Genomic DNA, 16,890 nt, shown 5'->3' on the forward strand with positions numbered 1-16,890 from the left:
CCTCCCTTTATCCGGATCTCTCTATTATCCGGACGCAATCTCGCCGTGATTTTTTTATCTTTTGTAATAATTACGGGAGGAAAGGGGGATTCCCAACGGATACATTTCTTAATAATTATTTAGGTAAATCATTCCAAGAATTTATAAAAGAAAATGATTTCATTCTTGCAAACACGAACCTCTATTTTAGGGTCTGTTACTGAGTGTAACAATGAAAAGGTTGCAGTATAAACATTACTACATGTGGTACTACAATGGGCTACATCAGTACATGTACATGTGTATGTATATGTAGACTCTACATGTATAAAGCATTGAGTCTCCCGTATCCGGCCAAATCCCTTATCCGGACGAGCCCCGGTCCCGACTTGTCCGGATACGAGAGGTTCAACTGTACTTGCTATGTGTTGCTGAAGGATGAGAGTAGAATAGAGTAAGAGCAGAGCAGAGTGCTTGTCTCACTTGTCTGGTCCAACTGAAACTCACTGGTAGTCAAGTGACTTGAGTGGACTCTTGTCCTAAGATGCATTTCATACTCCATATTGCTTTGATGTGTACCAAAGTAGCAAATATGTTGACTTGAATCTCTAGATTACATGAAAAGATATGTATGTAGGCAAGGCTCAACAATAACTTCTTCTTTTTTCGGTGGCCAAAAATCATATTAAAGTAAAAAACAAACAAAAATGAAAATGATTATAAACTGTGACAATTATAAAAAAAAAAAAAAAAAATTGGTTTAATATGCTCTGTAGTGTAAGTAAGTTTAGAAAGTGTATCAAATTTAATATTAAATTGAGGCATAGAAATGATTTCCATGACACATGTTTAACATTTAAAAGAGTAAACCTTCTTTAACTGTATTATTAGAGAGATAAAATTTGACAGTGAAGTTTTGGCCGAGAGCAAAAGTGGCGAGGCCGAATTTGGCCATAAAATAGACTTGGAGCACACAATATACAACCTGTATAAACTTGCTATTATAGAAGAATGAGAGTAGAATAGAACAGAGTTGAGCAGGGTGCAATGAACTCACTTGCTCTTTTGCCTGATCCAACCAAGGAGCTGTAGTACATGTAGCTCCATGGTTCGACCGAAACTCACTATTAGTCAAGCGACTTTAGTGTCAGATGCTTATCTGTTTTATAATGCAAGTGGCCCTTGCCCACAATCTCAGTAGTGGGACAAGATAGGAAATATCCGTTGTAATACCCTGGGAGAGGTACATATAAGTTGTATGTATGCGCAGTCCAACCTTGATTATCAGCTCTCAATCTCTTAGTCAGACTTTTCTATCGTCCGGACGGGCTCACGCAGTGAAGAATAAAAGAAAAAAGTGATATCAAACTCAATTAAACTCCTAAAAAACTCATATGATTTACCTAAAATATTTCAGTCAGAAACATGTTATCAAATTTATATTAAATTATTTCAATTTCCGTAAAAATCAGACTAAAGCAGGCTAGCATAGATTACGCCACTGTGGCGGCGTACGCTACAGGTCTACAGTATTTAGCTGCGACTGCTAATATGTACATAAAAATTGTACATGACATTGTTTCTCCCATAACTAGCCAAATCACTTACATGTAACTGCGGACGGGCAACAGTCCCGACATGGCCATATATCCGAGGTCGGACTGTACTGCAGTGTAACAAGTTCTGCAGAAATATGTGGTAAACAGGCTTGACAAGAGTCTAGATAGTGCCGGGGTACATAGAATATACAGACTATTATTAAAGGTGAATTTTTCTTCCTTTTCCTGGCTCCAGATTTTCAACAATTACAAAAACAGATTTTCAGTTTGTATTGTTTTGTTTTGAATTGATTTCATTTTCGCTGCCCAATCTGTTCCAGGACTTTAAAAATCTCGAACAAATCTTGGGGTAGTCACTTCCGTACGGATCAGCCACGTGTCAAGATAATGAGAGGAAACATAAAGTTCGCTAGTCACGGTCAGGGGACAGACAGAAGCCGAGCTATTTTTTGTCAGCGATGAAAGGAAATCTTGAATTTATTAGGAGGAGCCACTGCGAGCGCAAATGGCTTCCCAAACGCTCGTGGCATGCAGGCCGGCGAGCTGCTGGGGGATGCTTCAATTCTCGAAGAAATGGACAGCCCTGCTGTTACCAAGGCAATTGGTGCTCTTTTGTAGGTCATCAAACTTATTAGACAGTGTACCACAACCCCCCCCCTTCCATGCTTGTGCCCCCAATACTCTATGATGAAAACCTGTTTGTTTTGAAATGTACAATTGTAGCTTGTAGATGAAAATATATTTTTCAATTTTGAGTGGGACTTATCTGTGAGTGACAAAAAGAGTTCTTGACAATTGCCTTTAGTTTTGCCATTTGTCTTCACTGGAATACCATTCTTTATGTGGGAATATACCTTAAAACAACAACAACAACAAATGGTTGCCTGTTCCATTCAAGATTGTTTGAGTGTGATTCAATCATTGACTTTCCATTCATATTCATGAAGTCTGCTCCGATTCTAACAGTTTTCATTGATGTGTTGCTTTTGATTCATTATGGTCTAAAACGTCAAAGAGAAAAATATAATATCTTTCAAAAAAAAAAAAAAAAAAAGATGTGAGTTTTAAAAAAATTTCTTGCACCAAACAAATTTGTTTATAGATGTGTAACATGTCTGTGTGTATACATAGGGGGTGGAGGGCTTTACCATTGATATGTCACCTTCCAACTGGATGATGAATACATTAATTCAACACGGCCCCCATCAGCTTCCACTCATAATGTTGCATTTAAGTAGATTGAACTTTACTCCTCAGCAACCCATTGTCTGTTATTTCACACTGTTGTTCATTCTTAGAAGCCACACTGTTTTCTCAATTTCTCCTCCACGATACAGGGCACCCGCATCTCAGCCCTTTGGCTCGACATGATGTGACTCTCGTTACACATTGCAGTCGAAACGTATTCAAACATTAACACTAAAAAATGGCGTCCGGTGGGGAAAGGGATCTCGGTTACGACGAAGGAGTGGCGAGCACAAGTACTGGTGGGAGTGGAGCAACAGGTGGCCCCGTGATACCAGCCATCGTGATAGGAATGGCAGAGGGGGGCGGTGGAGCCACCCCTGATCTGGTACAGTCTGCAGAGGGTGGATCCAGCCACCCACTCCGTGAGGGAGATGGAGGAGGAGGAGGAGGAGGAGGAGGAGGAGGAGGAGGAGGGGGAGGAGCACTTGCAGATGAAATGGAAGAGGAAGAAGAGTTAATGGTGGAAGAGGAAGAGGAGGAGGCCGAAGGAGCAAATGGTGGACTCCATGCAGGTGATGCAGGAGGAGCAAAGGGTGCAGAGGAGGAAGAGATACTGGAGGATGGATTGGTTGGAAGAAATGATGCCATCCCACTGGTAGCTGCTAATGGTGAGCTTTGAGGTGTAACTCCATTCCAAGTACAAATTAACTCTGGGAATAGAAATTGTTATAAACTGAACAGTAAAGATTCATCTATGTGGACTTGACAGGCATGAAAATTAAGTTGCACACATTTTTGTGAAATGGCATCTGTTGCAACCACATATTCCAAGTACATGAGCCAATATTTGGATTACTGGCTCTTTAGTTCTCCAATTAGTTTGCACATTGATGAAATATCATTGAATTATTGTAGCAACAACAACCCCTTCCCCCTATTAAAGTAACTCATTATTGCGAAGTTTTCACAACCCTGCAATTATAAATGAGATGGATATTATTCATACTCTGTCATTTCAAACTTCAAACCATCAGAAAATACCTGTATGGTAAAAGTTATGAGCAGGTCAAAGGGAGACTTACAAGGTAATGACTCCATACACAGTCATGGGGGGGGGGGGTGGGAGGGGCTCACTATAAAATGTCATCTTATTTGCCCAGGTACCTTTTACTTTTTCTTTCTTTCTTAACAGAGAAATTGTGCAGTTTACAATTATTCATTCAAAATCAGGATTGTCCCCTGAGGACCAAATATTGAGGTATTCTAAACAACCTGTCACTAGATTGCTTGCAATGGTTACTAGTTAGCACTTACTGTATGCATGGTATACAGGTGTATCTTGCAGTGTTTTCACAGTCTGTTGGTTCATTTCCATTGAGAAGATGGCTGGATAGGCCATATTCAGCTACATTAAGCTGGTCTTCCATGGGGTCCAGTTGGATGTGAGGTGGGACCACTTTACCGGGTTAAACACCCTGCTCTTTGCGATGAATGAATTAACACATGGTGCATGAGTTATTACTCTCTCATACACGGGACCTCCATTTTATGTCCTATCCGAGGGACAGAGTGTTTTGCCTCTTGCTAGAGGGGACGGTATGCTTACACACAACATTGCTCAGTGCAGACTCGGGTTCGAACCTGGGCCGCGTGATCGTGAGGCAGACGCGCTACCAACTGACCCAACTCACCGCCCGAAGTCAGTTGCAAAATCATCAACTTGTGATGATATTGCCCATTTTGTACCACACATGCACTTTATATTGACTTGAAAGGGGGGAAATTACTAATTTTTCATTTTATAAAACCTAATTGGCAAAATATTATACTCTCAAAATATATGGTGTATACAGCTATGTACAATATCAGTTGTTGCTACAATATAAGATGCCTATAGTGAGCCTGTCATTACAAACTCTGCTAGGCAGGTTTGTATCTCAAGTGTTTTGAAGTGTGTACAAATTGCAATAAAAAGTTAGTTAATTCAATTGGAGGTAAATGTGGATTGACTTCTTGATGTAATCCATACAAATGTAGCTGACATATGCCATAGGCCATGGGGTGAGCTGGTTTTTTCGCTTGTTTCGTTCCGACAACTGCGGCACTAAAATTTCTCCACAGCTACGTGTAAACAAATAACCAAAAAGGCTACAGGAAAAAGTTCGACACAAACCCTCCTGCAGTATTTTGGTAATTTAGGGGGAAACAGTGAACTTTTTTGTCACTGAGGAGCTGAATATGTACACTTTGCCGTGTACGATATTCATTCGCGAACGATCATGTGATGTATGTTATCCAATCCGAATCGAGAATTATTGTTTACGAGTCAAAATGGCCGCCCCCTGTGAGCCTGTCGACGCGTCTACGTCGTCTGCTCTGCCGAAAATTAAGATAGACGAAACCTATTTTGTGTGCCAAAGAGTGGATCAAATTGAGTGGGGGAGACCGTGAAATCGCAGACCAGAACGAAGTGATTCAGCTGCTCAGGGGGACTGCTGCAACCTACATGTACATAGGATAATTTACAGGTTAGTTTACGTGCGTACAGTCGTAGCAGTCGACACTGCAGTGCAGTCTCATTGCGTAATGACTACAAGTACAACGTTAGCTATGTTATGAACGTTGCTTGTGTATGTTTTAATGGACGCTAATGTTGTAGCTTAGCCGTTAGCGTGTCTGTTACATTTTAGATAAATTATCTTGAATTTCACCTTGGCATGGCATAGCGCCGTTATAATGTAGCCTAGATGAATTTTACATGTTCTATGTACAGCCCAGGTTAGGTTGATGTAGCTGCTCGGTGATATTGTTTTGTAAAAATCTTGACACACAGCACAGGACTGGATTGAAAAAGGTCTAAACTGCATGTAAATTTATATTTTCATAATCATGGCCATGGAGTATTAATATTAAAAATCCATCCTGTCTCTCTCACCCCGAAATCGGCGAATCCCCCCTCAAAACACACATTTAGCATCTCATTAAATTAACTTATTAATATTTGATATAAATAGGTCTAAAATACCAACAATGACAATAATGACATAATTTCAACAATTAAACTCCCTAAAACATATGATTACCATTATGTTGTGCCAAATTATAAAGCAGTGGCACTGGGTGGCGGTGATAGTGAAAGGCCAAGGATTACTAGTATTAATGATGATAAGGCAGTTGTATCATAATTATGATAATTGATATTGCATGTGATCAGGTGCTGAAAGCTGTAGATGTCATTTAAAATCAGTAATTGCACTGCAAGTACAAGTTGAAGTAGTTGATGATGACAATGATCATGAGGTGTTAATGATTACCTGGCATAGTACTAGGGCCTATTGGTAATTACAAGATTCAAATATTGGCAGTCAATAGTCTACCGTACATTTAATGATATATTGAGTGTAATGTTCAACCCCTCCCCCTAGCGTTTAGCCTTTTTTTCCCCCTAACAAAATCCAACGGCTAATCATTGCTGTTCATTTCTCCATTGTATTAAACAGGATTCCATGAAACGTGCTACAAGAGGTTTATAGATAGCAAACACCTGAATCTCGCTAGGAAACGAAAGCTGAAGGAGGAGCCTGGTCCGTCAGCAGGAGCATCTGTTTCCTCCCCTAAGACGCTCACATCAAGATCAAGATTTTCTTCTGGAAGCTCTTCAGGTTCTGCTGTGTTGCCTGTAAAATGCATCATTTGCAACAGAGTCAACCTGCTCATTACTTGCCAAGGGAAATAGGTCAATATGATTGATATTGAAGCATGAAAACATTGTCATGTTACTATAAGTTGTCCTTGATAAAATGGAGCAATATATATACACCACTGAAACATTCACACACATACACAAAGAACTTCAGTGCAAAGTTCAGAAACAACAGAATGTACTGTATATGCACCAATGCTTTGGTCAATGTGATTAATGTTCAAGAATTTACATCTTACCAAAGTTGTGCATGATAAAATGTCTTTGTAATACAGATTGCTTCCTGTATTTTGAATGCCAATGTTTATGCGACATGTTTTGACTCCTTGCCTCAGTATGTGATTGTTCGCCCTTTAGCAAACATTTCTGCCCACTATTATGATTTGATTAGGGTTGAATTATTCTAAGAACAAAGATGTTTTCCTAAGTGTGGGTTTTTTCATAAAACTGAATGACTACGATTAAAATTTGTTTCTCCCACTCTGGGGGAAAAAAATATGTAACTATTATTAATACTGAAACAGAATGTTCATGTAGAAAGGTGAGTACAATGTAGGTGTGAGTACAAAATCAGTTTGCTAAAACTAATACCAGCCAAATGAAAATTGTGCATAAGTTGAGTCAGGTTTGCACAGATCCTCTGATATTGGAAGTTAATTGCAATGTTATCATAATTTTTAATGCCAAACCTGTTTTACTCTCTCCAAGATTTTCAGGTACACATTGTCTCCAATACAGAATCCAGCAGTTTTCACTCATGAATGGGTAAACTATAATATTGCCTTTGTTTTATATATTGGCATTTTTCAAAACTTTTACACCCTTTCAAGGATATTTGGACCATGGAATGTTCCAGAAAATTTATTAAAACTAGAAAATTTGACTGATTATCATTTTAAGCTATCTTACATGAAAGGAGGTAGTGTCCCACCAACCTAATGATAGCAGTGAAAACTTCAGGAAATCTTATGAAGATTAAATTTTCTAAAGTACTGTAATATTTCATGAACAACGTGATTGCTATGTGATCTAAATATATTAAAGCTTCTTAAGAAGAAGAAAAGAAAAACATGTTTACTGATAAACAATATGATCTGTTTAATAGTAATGTCTCATGTGTGTAAATGAGTTTGTATGTGTGTGTGTGAGTGTATATAATATGTCAGTGTTTTTATGCACCTGTGTATGTGTAATGCACTGATCAATACATGTATTATATCATTGTGTGTGTTCATGTTTATGATGATCTTTTTTATGATGCTGATGTGATAAATGGCCAAGGCATGTAGAATAATATTGTAATACACTTGGGTATCTTCATAACTATGTGTGTGCGTATGTGTGTGTGCATGTGAGGGTGTGTGTGTGTGTGTGTGTACAATAAGATTCTCCCACATGCACGCGGACACACACACAAACAAACGCTCTGATTTTTTTTTTTTTTTTTGCCTTGAATGATTAGTCATTTGATTAATAATGTGTCTTTGAACAGAATATAAGGCATTTGCCTTGACCTCTGATACACATCAGGAAAAGCTGAAACATGAGATACATGTATAATGCAACTATTAAACCAAAACTTCACTTTTTTTCTAGGTACTGTATGGCTAAAAGCAGTGCTTTACAAATGTGTATATGTATTTCAGCTTAGAAACACTATGGGAACTATACAGCGGCTATCAGCCCCATACGCATAACTGCGGCCAGCAGCCCCATACGCATAGCGTCATGGGGCTGTGAACTGTAGCATACAGGATCATGACGGATATTTTATTGCGGACAAATATCAACTTAAAATCGGGAAAAAATCTTCAATTTGAAGACTTATTAATAAATTTGAAGTATTGATAACAGAGTTCGTGCAAGGTTTGCTTCTGCAAATAGTTCCTTTCTGTTCAAATTGATGACTAAATGTGACTCGGTCGAGAGGAAACTGGGAGAGCTACACTGAATTGACGGCCAGCGCATGCGCACACAGACATCGTATCCAGTCAATGGATTCGAAATTTGTGCGCAGTGATGTGTGCGCCTGCGCTGACCGTCAATTCAGCGTAGCTCTCCCAGATTCCTCTCGACCTAGTCATATTAAGTCATCAATTTGAACAGAAAATGACTATTTGTAGAACCAAACCTTGCACGAACCCTGTTGTCAATACTTCAACCTTACTTGTAAGTCTTCAAATTGAAAATTTTTTGTTCGATTTAAGGTTGACGTTTGTCCGCAATACTAGCCTGTCATGATCCTAAATGCTACAATCCGCAGCCCCGTTACGATATGTGTATTGGGCTGCTGGTCGCAGTTTATAAAATATGGATTTTCGCAAAAACTGCAGGATATTTCGAGGAGAACTTTTTACTGTATATTTAGGATATACAAAACATCACATTTCCGCATTCAAAAAGTAGTGCCAGTGTTGCTGGAACGAAACCCATTTTCTAAGCCTCTTTTTCCGCTTCACCCCATGGCCTACCAGTATATTCATTGTTATGAAAGATCTTTAAAAAAAAAGGCAAATCAATTGCCCATAAAAGCTGAATGGCCATTTACTATGTATACTAGTCCATGTATCATGATATTGGTGCTTACAAATGAAAGGCCATGCTTCAATCAGACAAGTGTACATTTTTATGCCTCCGCCACGAAGTGGTGCCGGAGGCATTATGTTTTCGGGTTGTCCGTCCGTCCGTCCGTCCGTACGTCCGTCCGCTTTCGTTTACGCGATAACTTGAGTAATATTTACTGGAATTTTACCAAACTTGGTCCAAGTATGAAGTATGATGGGGCAATTATTTGATTAGATTTTGGGTGAAATCGGCTGAAGGTCAAAGGTCAAAGGTCAAGGTCAAATCATGAAATTGTATCCGTTTACGCGATAACTCAAGACTGGATGGAGCAAATTTCACCAAACTTTGTTGGAGGATGATGTATGATGGGACAATTACTTGATTACTTTTTCAGTGAAATCGGACAGAGGTCAAAGGTCAACGATCAAGGTCAAATCCTAAAATTTATCTGTTTACGTGGTAACTCAAAACTGGATGAAGCAGCTTTCACCAAACTTGGTCCAAGGATGATGTATGATGGGACAATTAGTTGAGTAGATGTTAGTGACATTGGCAAGAGGTCAAAGGTCAAAAGGTCAAGGTCAAATGCTACAAATGTTGCAATTTCCCCCATATCTATGCAATGCCCGAAGGTATTTTCTTGAAACTTGGTGTGGACATGTACTACTGCGTAAAGATTCTCCAGAGAGAGTTTCATGTCATAAGGTCAAAGGTCAAAAGGTCAAAGGTTAGGTGAAAATGTTGCAATATTACTTTTCTCTCAAATGCTTCAATGTATCTTCGTGGAACTTGGTACATATGCATGTACTGTCTGGCAGGGATTATCTAGGGAATTTAGGGGTCATGGGTCAATAGTCAGGGGTCAAAGGTCAAGGTCAACTCCTCAAAATTTTACTATTTCCCTCATATACTAGTATATGCAATGCTTGCATTATTACTTTCAAAACTTAATACATGCATTACCTAATGGGAGATTCTCCAGGAAATTTCCAGCCAGAAGGTCAATGGTTAAGGGTCAAAGGCCAGGTTTCAATGCCCCCCCCCCTAAAAAAAAAAAAAAAAAAAAAAAAAATCTATTTTGTACCGTCATCACACTCTTTCTTCGTACCTTGGAAATTACTCATTGCATAAACTTTCCCAAAATTCCCCAAATATGTGTACCTGCACTCTTAGAAAATTATAGCAAACCCAGTTCAAGACATTTCTGACAAACCTGTCATTTCAATATTTTGCCAGTTATGTGAAACTGTCATGGATCACACATTGTGAAGACATTGTACTATACGCCTATTGGGAGAATCATGCATTATGGCGGAGGCATCAGTCGCCATAGCGACATTTCTAGTTTTTAACATGCAGTATGATTACTGTAAGTCTTGCTACCTCCAAGCTGATCACCTTTTTGATTTCCCTGACAAAGAACTAAGGAAGAAGAAAGGAACACCATAATAGTATGCATCTGAAGTGAAAATAGATCATTTGTAATACATTGTAATACAATGTACAGTATCTCCCCCCCCCCCTCCAAAAAATGTTACAATCGGATTCGTTGTGGAGGGTTCCGTTGTGATTTTTTTCTTTCTGGACATCGGTATATTTGCTGGTTTATCTTTCTTAGATCAGTTATTTGTCCATATATGTCGTGATTTGATTTCATTTAATAGAATAACTATCACCAAGTTGAAACCACAATGAATTCTTTAAGAGAAGTTTATTGTGTGTGTATGTGTGTTTATGTGTGTGTTTGTGCATTTTTGTGTGTTGTCTTCGAACTAAACTTATGAACTTTACCTGTTCCTCTCATCTACCATACTAACTTGATGATCAAAACATGTGTACATTAGGCAACCTCACGACACATCTTGAGTAACATACCCTCTTAGTGACCTCTGTCTACTTTTTTGCGGAAGCTGTGCAGGCTTTATACTGCAAGTCAAATCTTGGTCTTCATGCATTGCACTCTTGATTATATTTTAGTTTCCTTGTTTCTAGTTGGTTTTTTTTTGTGGGTGACTTTTTGAATAGTGTGTGGGTGAAAAAATTCTCACTCTTATCTGCTTCCTTCTCCACTAAAAAAAAAAAGAGAACAAAATAGATAATTGGTATATTATTGAGATATTCATGTTTCGCAGTCATAGGACTGAATTGCACATAGAATTACCTCATAAAAGAGACAACAAGGATTATAATACAGGAAAAAAAACCAAGTAAAATACAGGCATTATAAAACGAGGTCTTACGACGAGACATATAGAGCTACAGACCGGGCAAGCTGTAAACATTACAGCTTGCATAATATAAAAAGGGAAAAGTCCAGAGATCAGCAGATTTTCTGAATTTGACCTTAATTTAAAGTAACAAAATTTAAAACAACATTTACTTGTGTACATAATGTATATTGTATCATTTGCTTTCAGGTCAAGCACCAGACGGCAACCCACAGAGTGGTAGCAACCCTGAAGGAGCAGCGACAGACGTGACGTTCGGCCCCAGTGCTGATGAAGACGGCGGAGGCGATGCCGGCGGAAAGTACCAGAAAATGAAGCAGTAAGTCTCTCTGCTCGCCATTTTTGTACAATTTCATGAGATGAGTGTACAATACTCCAAGAAGGCCTTAGGGTGTTTTGGATTGTGGTACTCTTTCACGAACCCCCCCCCCCCCCCCAGCATCCACCAAGCTGTCTTTAACTATAGAAGATTACTTCCCAGCTAGTTGTTGCCACTTTCCAGCAGCTTCCACCTTGGGAATGTTGAAAGGAAACATTTATTTTACAGTCTTGGACTTATTTAATTATCATTAGCTGCTAGGCATGACATTTGGAGAACATCGTCATGGCTTTCTATGATAATCCTCAAAATTTGCACCGAGTTAAAGGCAACGGTAAGAAATCTTGACTGTTACAGCCCATTTGCTGATTATTGGTATGGTAAATGGAATTTATGTAAAGTTTCTGCTCTTATACAACGGCTTCCAAAAATAGATGTCTGCCACTTTGCTGCATGTATGATTATACAGCAGCTGCGTTTTAATGCATTGAGTTGGAGGAGGAAGTTTTTCATAACACAAGACAGGCGAGAGTGATTTGAAGGATGCCATGCAACCGAGTACCTATTGTCATTCAGAAGTGATTTCTGTCTCTGGGAATTATATAGCAACATGCAACCGTGCTGTGCAAAAAGGCTCATCCTTGTTCATCCGACAGGAGGGTACTGTAAAACACGATATTTTTGCGGCATGAATTTTGTAGGAATTGGAGCTGACGGCTTTTTTTTTTGTGGCATGAAAATTTCGCGAGTTGCCTCTTACATTCAATGCATATAGTGTAGGCAAGAACTTTCGCATGCATTTTAATTTCACAAATTTTTGCTCGCGAAATTTGCGAGATTAAAATGCACGCGAACATTTCTCATTTTACAGTTATCTTGCCGAAAAGCGTTCTTGGAACTCAGGAAGACATGGTGATAGATGCTGAGTTTTTCAAATTTTCCAAAACAAGATTTTTGCGTAGCTTGTCATTCTCTTTGCCATCTAAAGATTAAAAATAAAAGTTCAAATACCTGAATAGGTCCGTGCAATGATATGCAAATGAGAGTTTGCACTTCTAATGACAGAAGTCATAGTCTTTCGGGAGAGGACAAAAATGAGGAATTGTAATTAATGGAAAACCTTCACATGTTCAACAGGTGCGTGCCACACAAAAGTGGATAGTGTGGGAGAGGAAGGGGTACCGTGGGGAAAGACCTTGACTCATACTCGAAAGGTTTTGGGTGTAAACCGCACCCATAGCTCATTCACCTGTGTCAACATGAAACGCATGAAGTACTAAAAAAAGAAAAATGAATAATGAAACATCGAAGCCTTGATGGGTTACCACGGAATATGGTGTAAAATGTGAACTTGTCCAGTCACCCGCTGTTTGTAAATCAGTCATGAATTTTCTCCCGGAGGTGGTAAGGCTGCCAGTGGTTGATACCTGACCAGAATACAGCTGATTATAGGCTTTACAGATTGTTATCAGCGTGTCTGGAATAGCAGACAGTAGCTCGTATAGTGCTTTTTATAGATACTTGGTCTAGCATCTCCCCAAAGTTACCTCGAATGTTGATTTAGACAGGAAATCAATTAATGGACATTTATTCATACCATTATATTGTCTCCCCAAAATTACGTTAAATGTTAATATAGACAGGAAATTAATTAATGAACATTTATTCATGCCATTATATTTCTTGAGGTATTAAGGTACCTGCAGAAAACAGAGATTTGCCACCAAATCTCTTTCATATCATCAACCAAAATGTGCTTCGGATTAGTCCTTTAAAAAAAAATCTCCTTTTTCACATTTGTGTTGCCTTAAAATATACATTTACTGGGTAGGATACATTGAAATGGAGCTCTTTGTTCAATGCCTGTGATATTTTGTTGAGAGTGATTTTCAATTACAAATTTGTAGTCATTGGTGTGCGGCATGTGGCACAGCTGTTCAGAAATTGACCAGTTCATATCAGCCTTCTACTTGGTGCAGCTCAGAGTAGCACTGGTCTCTCGTAACAAATTTTTCAGAAGGCCTGTAGTTGTCTTCGTTAACGTGTCCATGAGTTTAATACATCGTAGGGTTTGTCGTTTTCCAACATGCGTTTGGCACCTGTAACGTGTCAGCTTTGATCCATCATGGGCTAGACAGGACAAATATTTTAGATCCAGGGCCGAATTCTTTGTGGTGAATCCATGACGATGCGGCATATGTCGCGAGCCAGAGAGTGAGAGTGGTCCAACGAGCTGTCACTTAATACCTGGATGGACGCCCTGGTGGTGTGAATCACCGTAGGCATTGCCTCAATCCAGATTTAATCTCTTCTTTGCCATCGTTGGACCAAAGAAATCAGTGTCAAATTATAGAATATACTCCAGCACCAGAGCCAAGAGGATTAAAAAAAAAAAAGGGGGAAAAACCTGGGATAACCATGGGGTATATATAGTAAGCCTGTACTGGATCAGTTGCAAACATGCTCGCAGGACATTAGTCTTCTATGAAGTGTACTTAAAAAAAGGTCAGATGCTAATGTAGATGACATTACACAACACCTAATAAGAATGTAGCTATGCGATTGGTTGATTGCCCATCATGTGACATTCAGTTAAAAGTACCATCGCACACTGTCTCTGTCAGCCATGCAATTATTATTATTATTTTTTTTTGTGAGCAAAAATGGATAGCGCATGGCGAATGTCACCAATTTCCATTGATTCCCGTGTTAAATTGACTCAAGGTTTTTTGTGCTATTGTTCCCAGGGAGATTTTTAAGTAGCGCCAGGTAGTAATAGAGTAAGGCTATTATGATGCCATGTATCACATGAAGCTTAAAGGTGAGATATGCAGTCACATTTGTGTTACAGGGAATTTAAGGGCCTCTATCTCTAAGGGAGACTTTGCCATGACTGCCCCGACTGTAGAGACCAACGAAGACATGTAGCTTGAGCTTTTTACCTTGAGAGTGACTGTAGGGCACTATATCTGAGATGTTTCTAAACAAGATGACAACTTATTCGCCCGGAAGTTGCAGAGACATTGCAACGACTTCACTGCTATGTCTCCAAGATGTCTTCTCAGTCACGAGGATGTCTCAGTGACGTCTCCAGCAGATCGCCAATGAAGTTATAAGTTTGAAGTTTTATTAGCAACAACACTTTGAACATGTACATATAAGAATCATAACACGTTGTATCTACCAATATGTGAAAAAAAAAATACTTATCTGTTACTCCTTTACGATAAAAAGATGAAATGATGATATTTGAGAGTTAGATATGATACATGTAGCATAATCTACAAAGTTGCTGTTGTTAACAAGGAAAGCAAAATTTAGCACAAGTGCTAGTCGAGATTGGTCACCTTGATCTTCATACTAAAAGCTAAATACAAAGAAAAAATTATTACATGGATAGTTGAATGAGTCTCCGCAAGGTTGCAGAGATGTCTCAGAGACCTAGCGTGCAAAATTGGTAGTCTCTGTGACTTGACCACGAGGAGGGAGACATTGTGGAGACCAGCTGGAGACTGGAAAAGGTCTCCAAAAAGAAATTAACATATTCAATTCTCTTGTAACTCCTTGGAAGCCAGGTGAGTCTCCAGGAGGCGTCGCGGAGATGTCAAGGAGAGGTGAAAAGATACAATGTACCTACATGTACTGTAGGAACCACTATGTATTTCTTGGAAACATGATTGCTCTCTGTTGGTGAATTGATAGTTGCTTCTTGAGTTGGCAACACAGTTCAGAAGATTCAAGATTCTGTTTCCCTTGTTAATTGGCAAGTTTTGTATTTACCCTGATTGCACAAGCAACACATAATGATAATAATAATATGAATTTATATTGCACTAAATCCACTCTATAGAGTGCTCAAACCGCTACATTGATACAATTGTACATGTATTATTTGTACATGTGTACAAATAATGTGATTTGATTAGTTTGATTTTAAGCTTTCTCAAAATAAAAGATATGTGTAATGAAATTCAGAGGTGTCAATTTAAAGGCAGGAAGATGGCAATATCTGGAGCAAACTTCTTTCAGTATTTTATGGGTCAATTGTCCGCAGTGGTTGCTCTATTAAAGTCTTTGAGTCACTTCTTTGTGTGTGTGTGTGTGTGTGTGTGTGTGTGTGTGTGTAAAATAGATGGTATTTTTTACCATCAACCATCCAGTACAAACTCTTCATCCATCACATTGCTCTAAACCTCAGGATGTCATGTCACCTCCTAAAGCCACCCTTTAGCTTTAAAGTGACAGTACAAAAATGCAGGAAGAAAACTTATTGTAGTCTGCCAAGAAACACATACAAACTAGATGTAAGAGCAAGTGAATATCAGGAAATAGAGATGTTCTGGTTGCAGCTAGAAATATGGAAAGTCCCCTCCTGGGTATATTTCTAATTGGCTTTCTCTTTCCTATCTCTCTTTCAGTTTAGATGTCACTCAAACAAAACAAAAAGATGAAATATTTTTGAAAATCTGCAACAAAAGTCACGTCCTGAATGAAAAGTAGTGATTGTAAAAGATGGCTTTGACAACTTCTGATAGAAAAAAAAAGAAAAAAAGAGAGGAATTAACTCATTCGGAAAAATTCAGAGGAGAAGTCGGAAACCTGAAGACAGAAGGTATATGCTCATGAACTTTAGTGCAAGATTTCATTTGAAACTATATTCACGAGTTGCATGACACCTGAGGTCCACTTGTGTCTTTACACAGCTAAAATGAATTGCCTGACACGTCAAGATCCATCTTCCCAAATTAATTTTGACAGGCCAGAGTTAAATACGGAGCATGAGTCAAAGAGACTCGGTGGTTACCCGGTGAAGGATCGCTTTTCTCATAGTTTGTCACGCTGTAAGAAACCCCCGCGTACATTGCACAGACCATAAACCTACAACGTGAAGATTTCATGATGTAGAGATCCCTCCCCTTTTTGATTGTAAGAAGTCAGAATCAGTGTTGCAAAAATGACTGGAAGCTATTGATCATTTCTTTTTAGTGTTCATCATTAATTTTGCCAAATGTAGCTGTAAGCAAACGATGGAAATAGGATTATGGGTATGTGGGATAGTGCACCGATCAATTTAGGGCGCCCTCGTGAAATGGATGCTGTGTCTTAACAAAGATAACATAGCAGAATATACTACTACACTCTCCCATCCCACCCCCCCCCCCCAAAAAAAAAAGAAAGAAAAAAAAAAAAAAGAAAAGGGCAATGGAGTGGATTTGATTGGAAGTTGTGATGTTAGCGGAAATCTAATTGAGAAGTAAATTAATTTTGTAATGAGAAAGTTATGACAGGTTATTGCCATTCCTTCTCAGGAAATGTGATGTACACTAAGCCTTTCAAATTGCAATTGCG

General features: G+C 38.8%; 1 protein-coding gene across 1 annotated transcript in view; it reads left to right on the plus strand.

The window, feature by feature from the left end:
* Window positions 1–2,964: 2,964 nt before the first annotated feature.
* The window catches only part of LOC140244936 (ATP-binding cassette sub-family C member 5-like), a 56,976-nt gene continuing 43,050 nt past the window's right edge, over window positions 2,965–16,890 (plus strand). Inside the window, exons 1-2 of the mRNA XM_072324544.1 lie at window positions 2,965–3,394; window positions 11,412–11,541. Of these exons, the coding sequence (XP_072180645.1) occupies window positions 2,965–3,394; window positions 11,412–11,541 (560 nt within the window). The remainder of the gene's footprint in view (window positions 3,395–11,411; window positions 11,542–16,890) is intronic.

This window comes from Diadema setosum, chromosome 21 (genome assembly GCF_964275005.1).
Source record: "Diadema setosum chromosome 21, eeDiaSeto1, whole genome shotgun sequence".
In the NCBI taxonomy this organism is placed as follows: domain Eukaryota; kingdom Metazoa; phylum Echinodermata; class Echinoidea; order Diadematoida; family Diadematidae; genus Diadema; species Diadema setosum.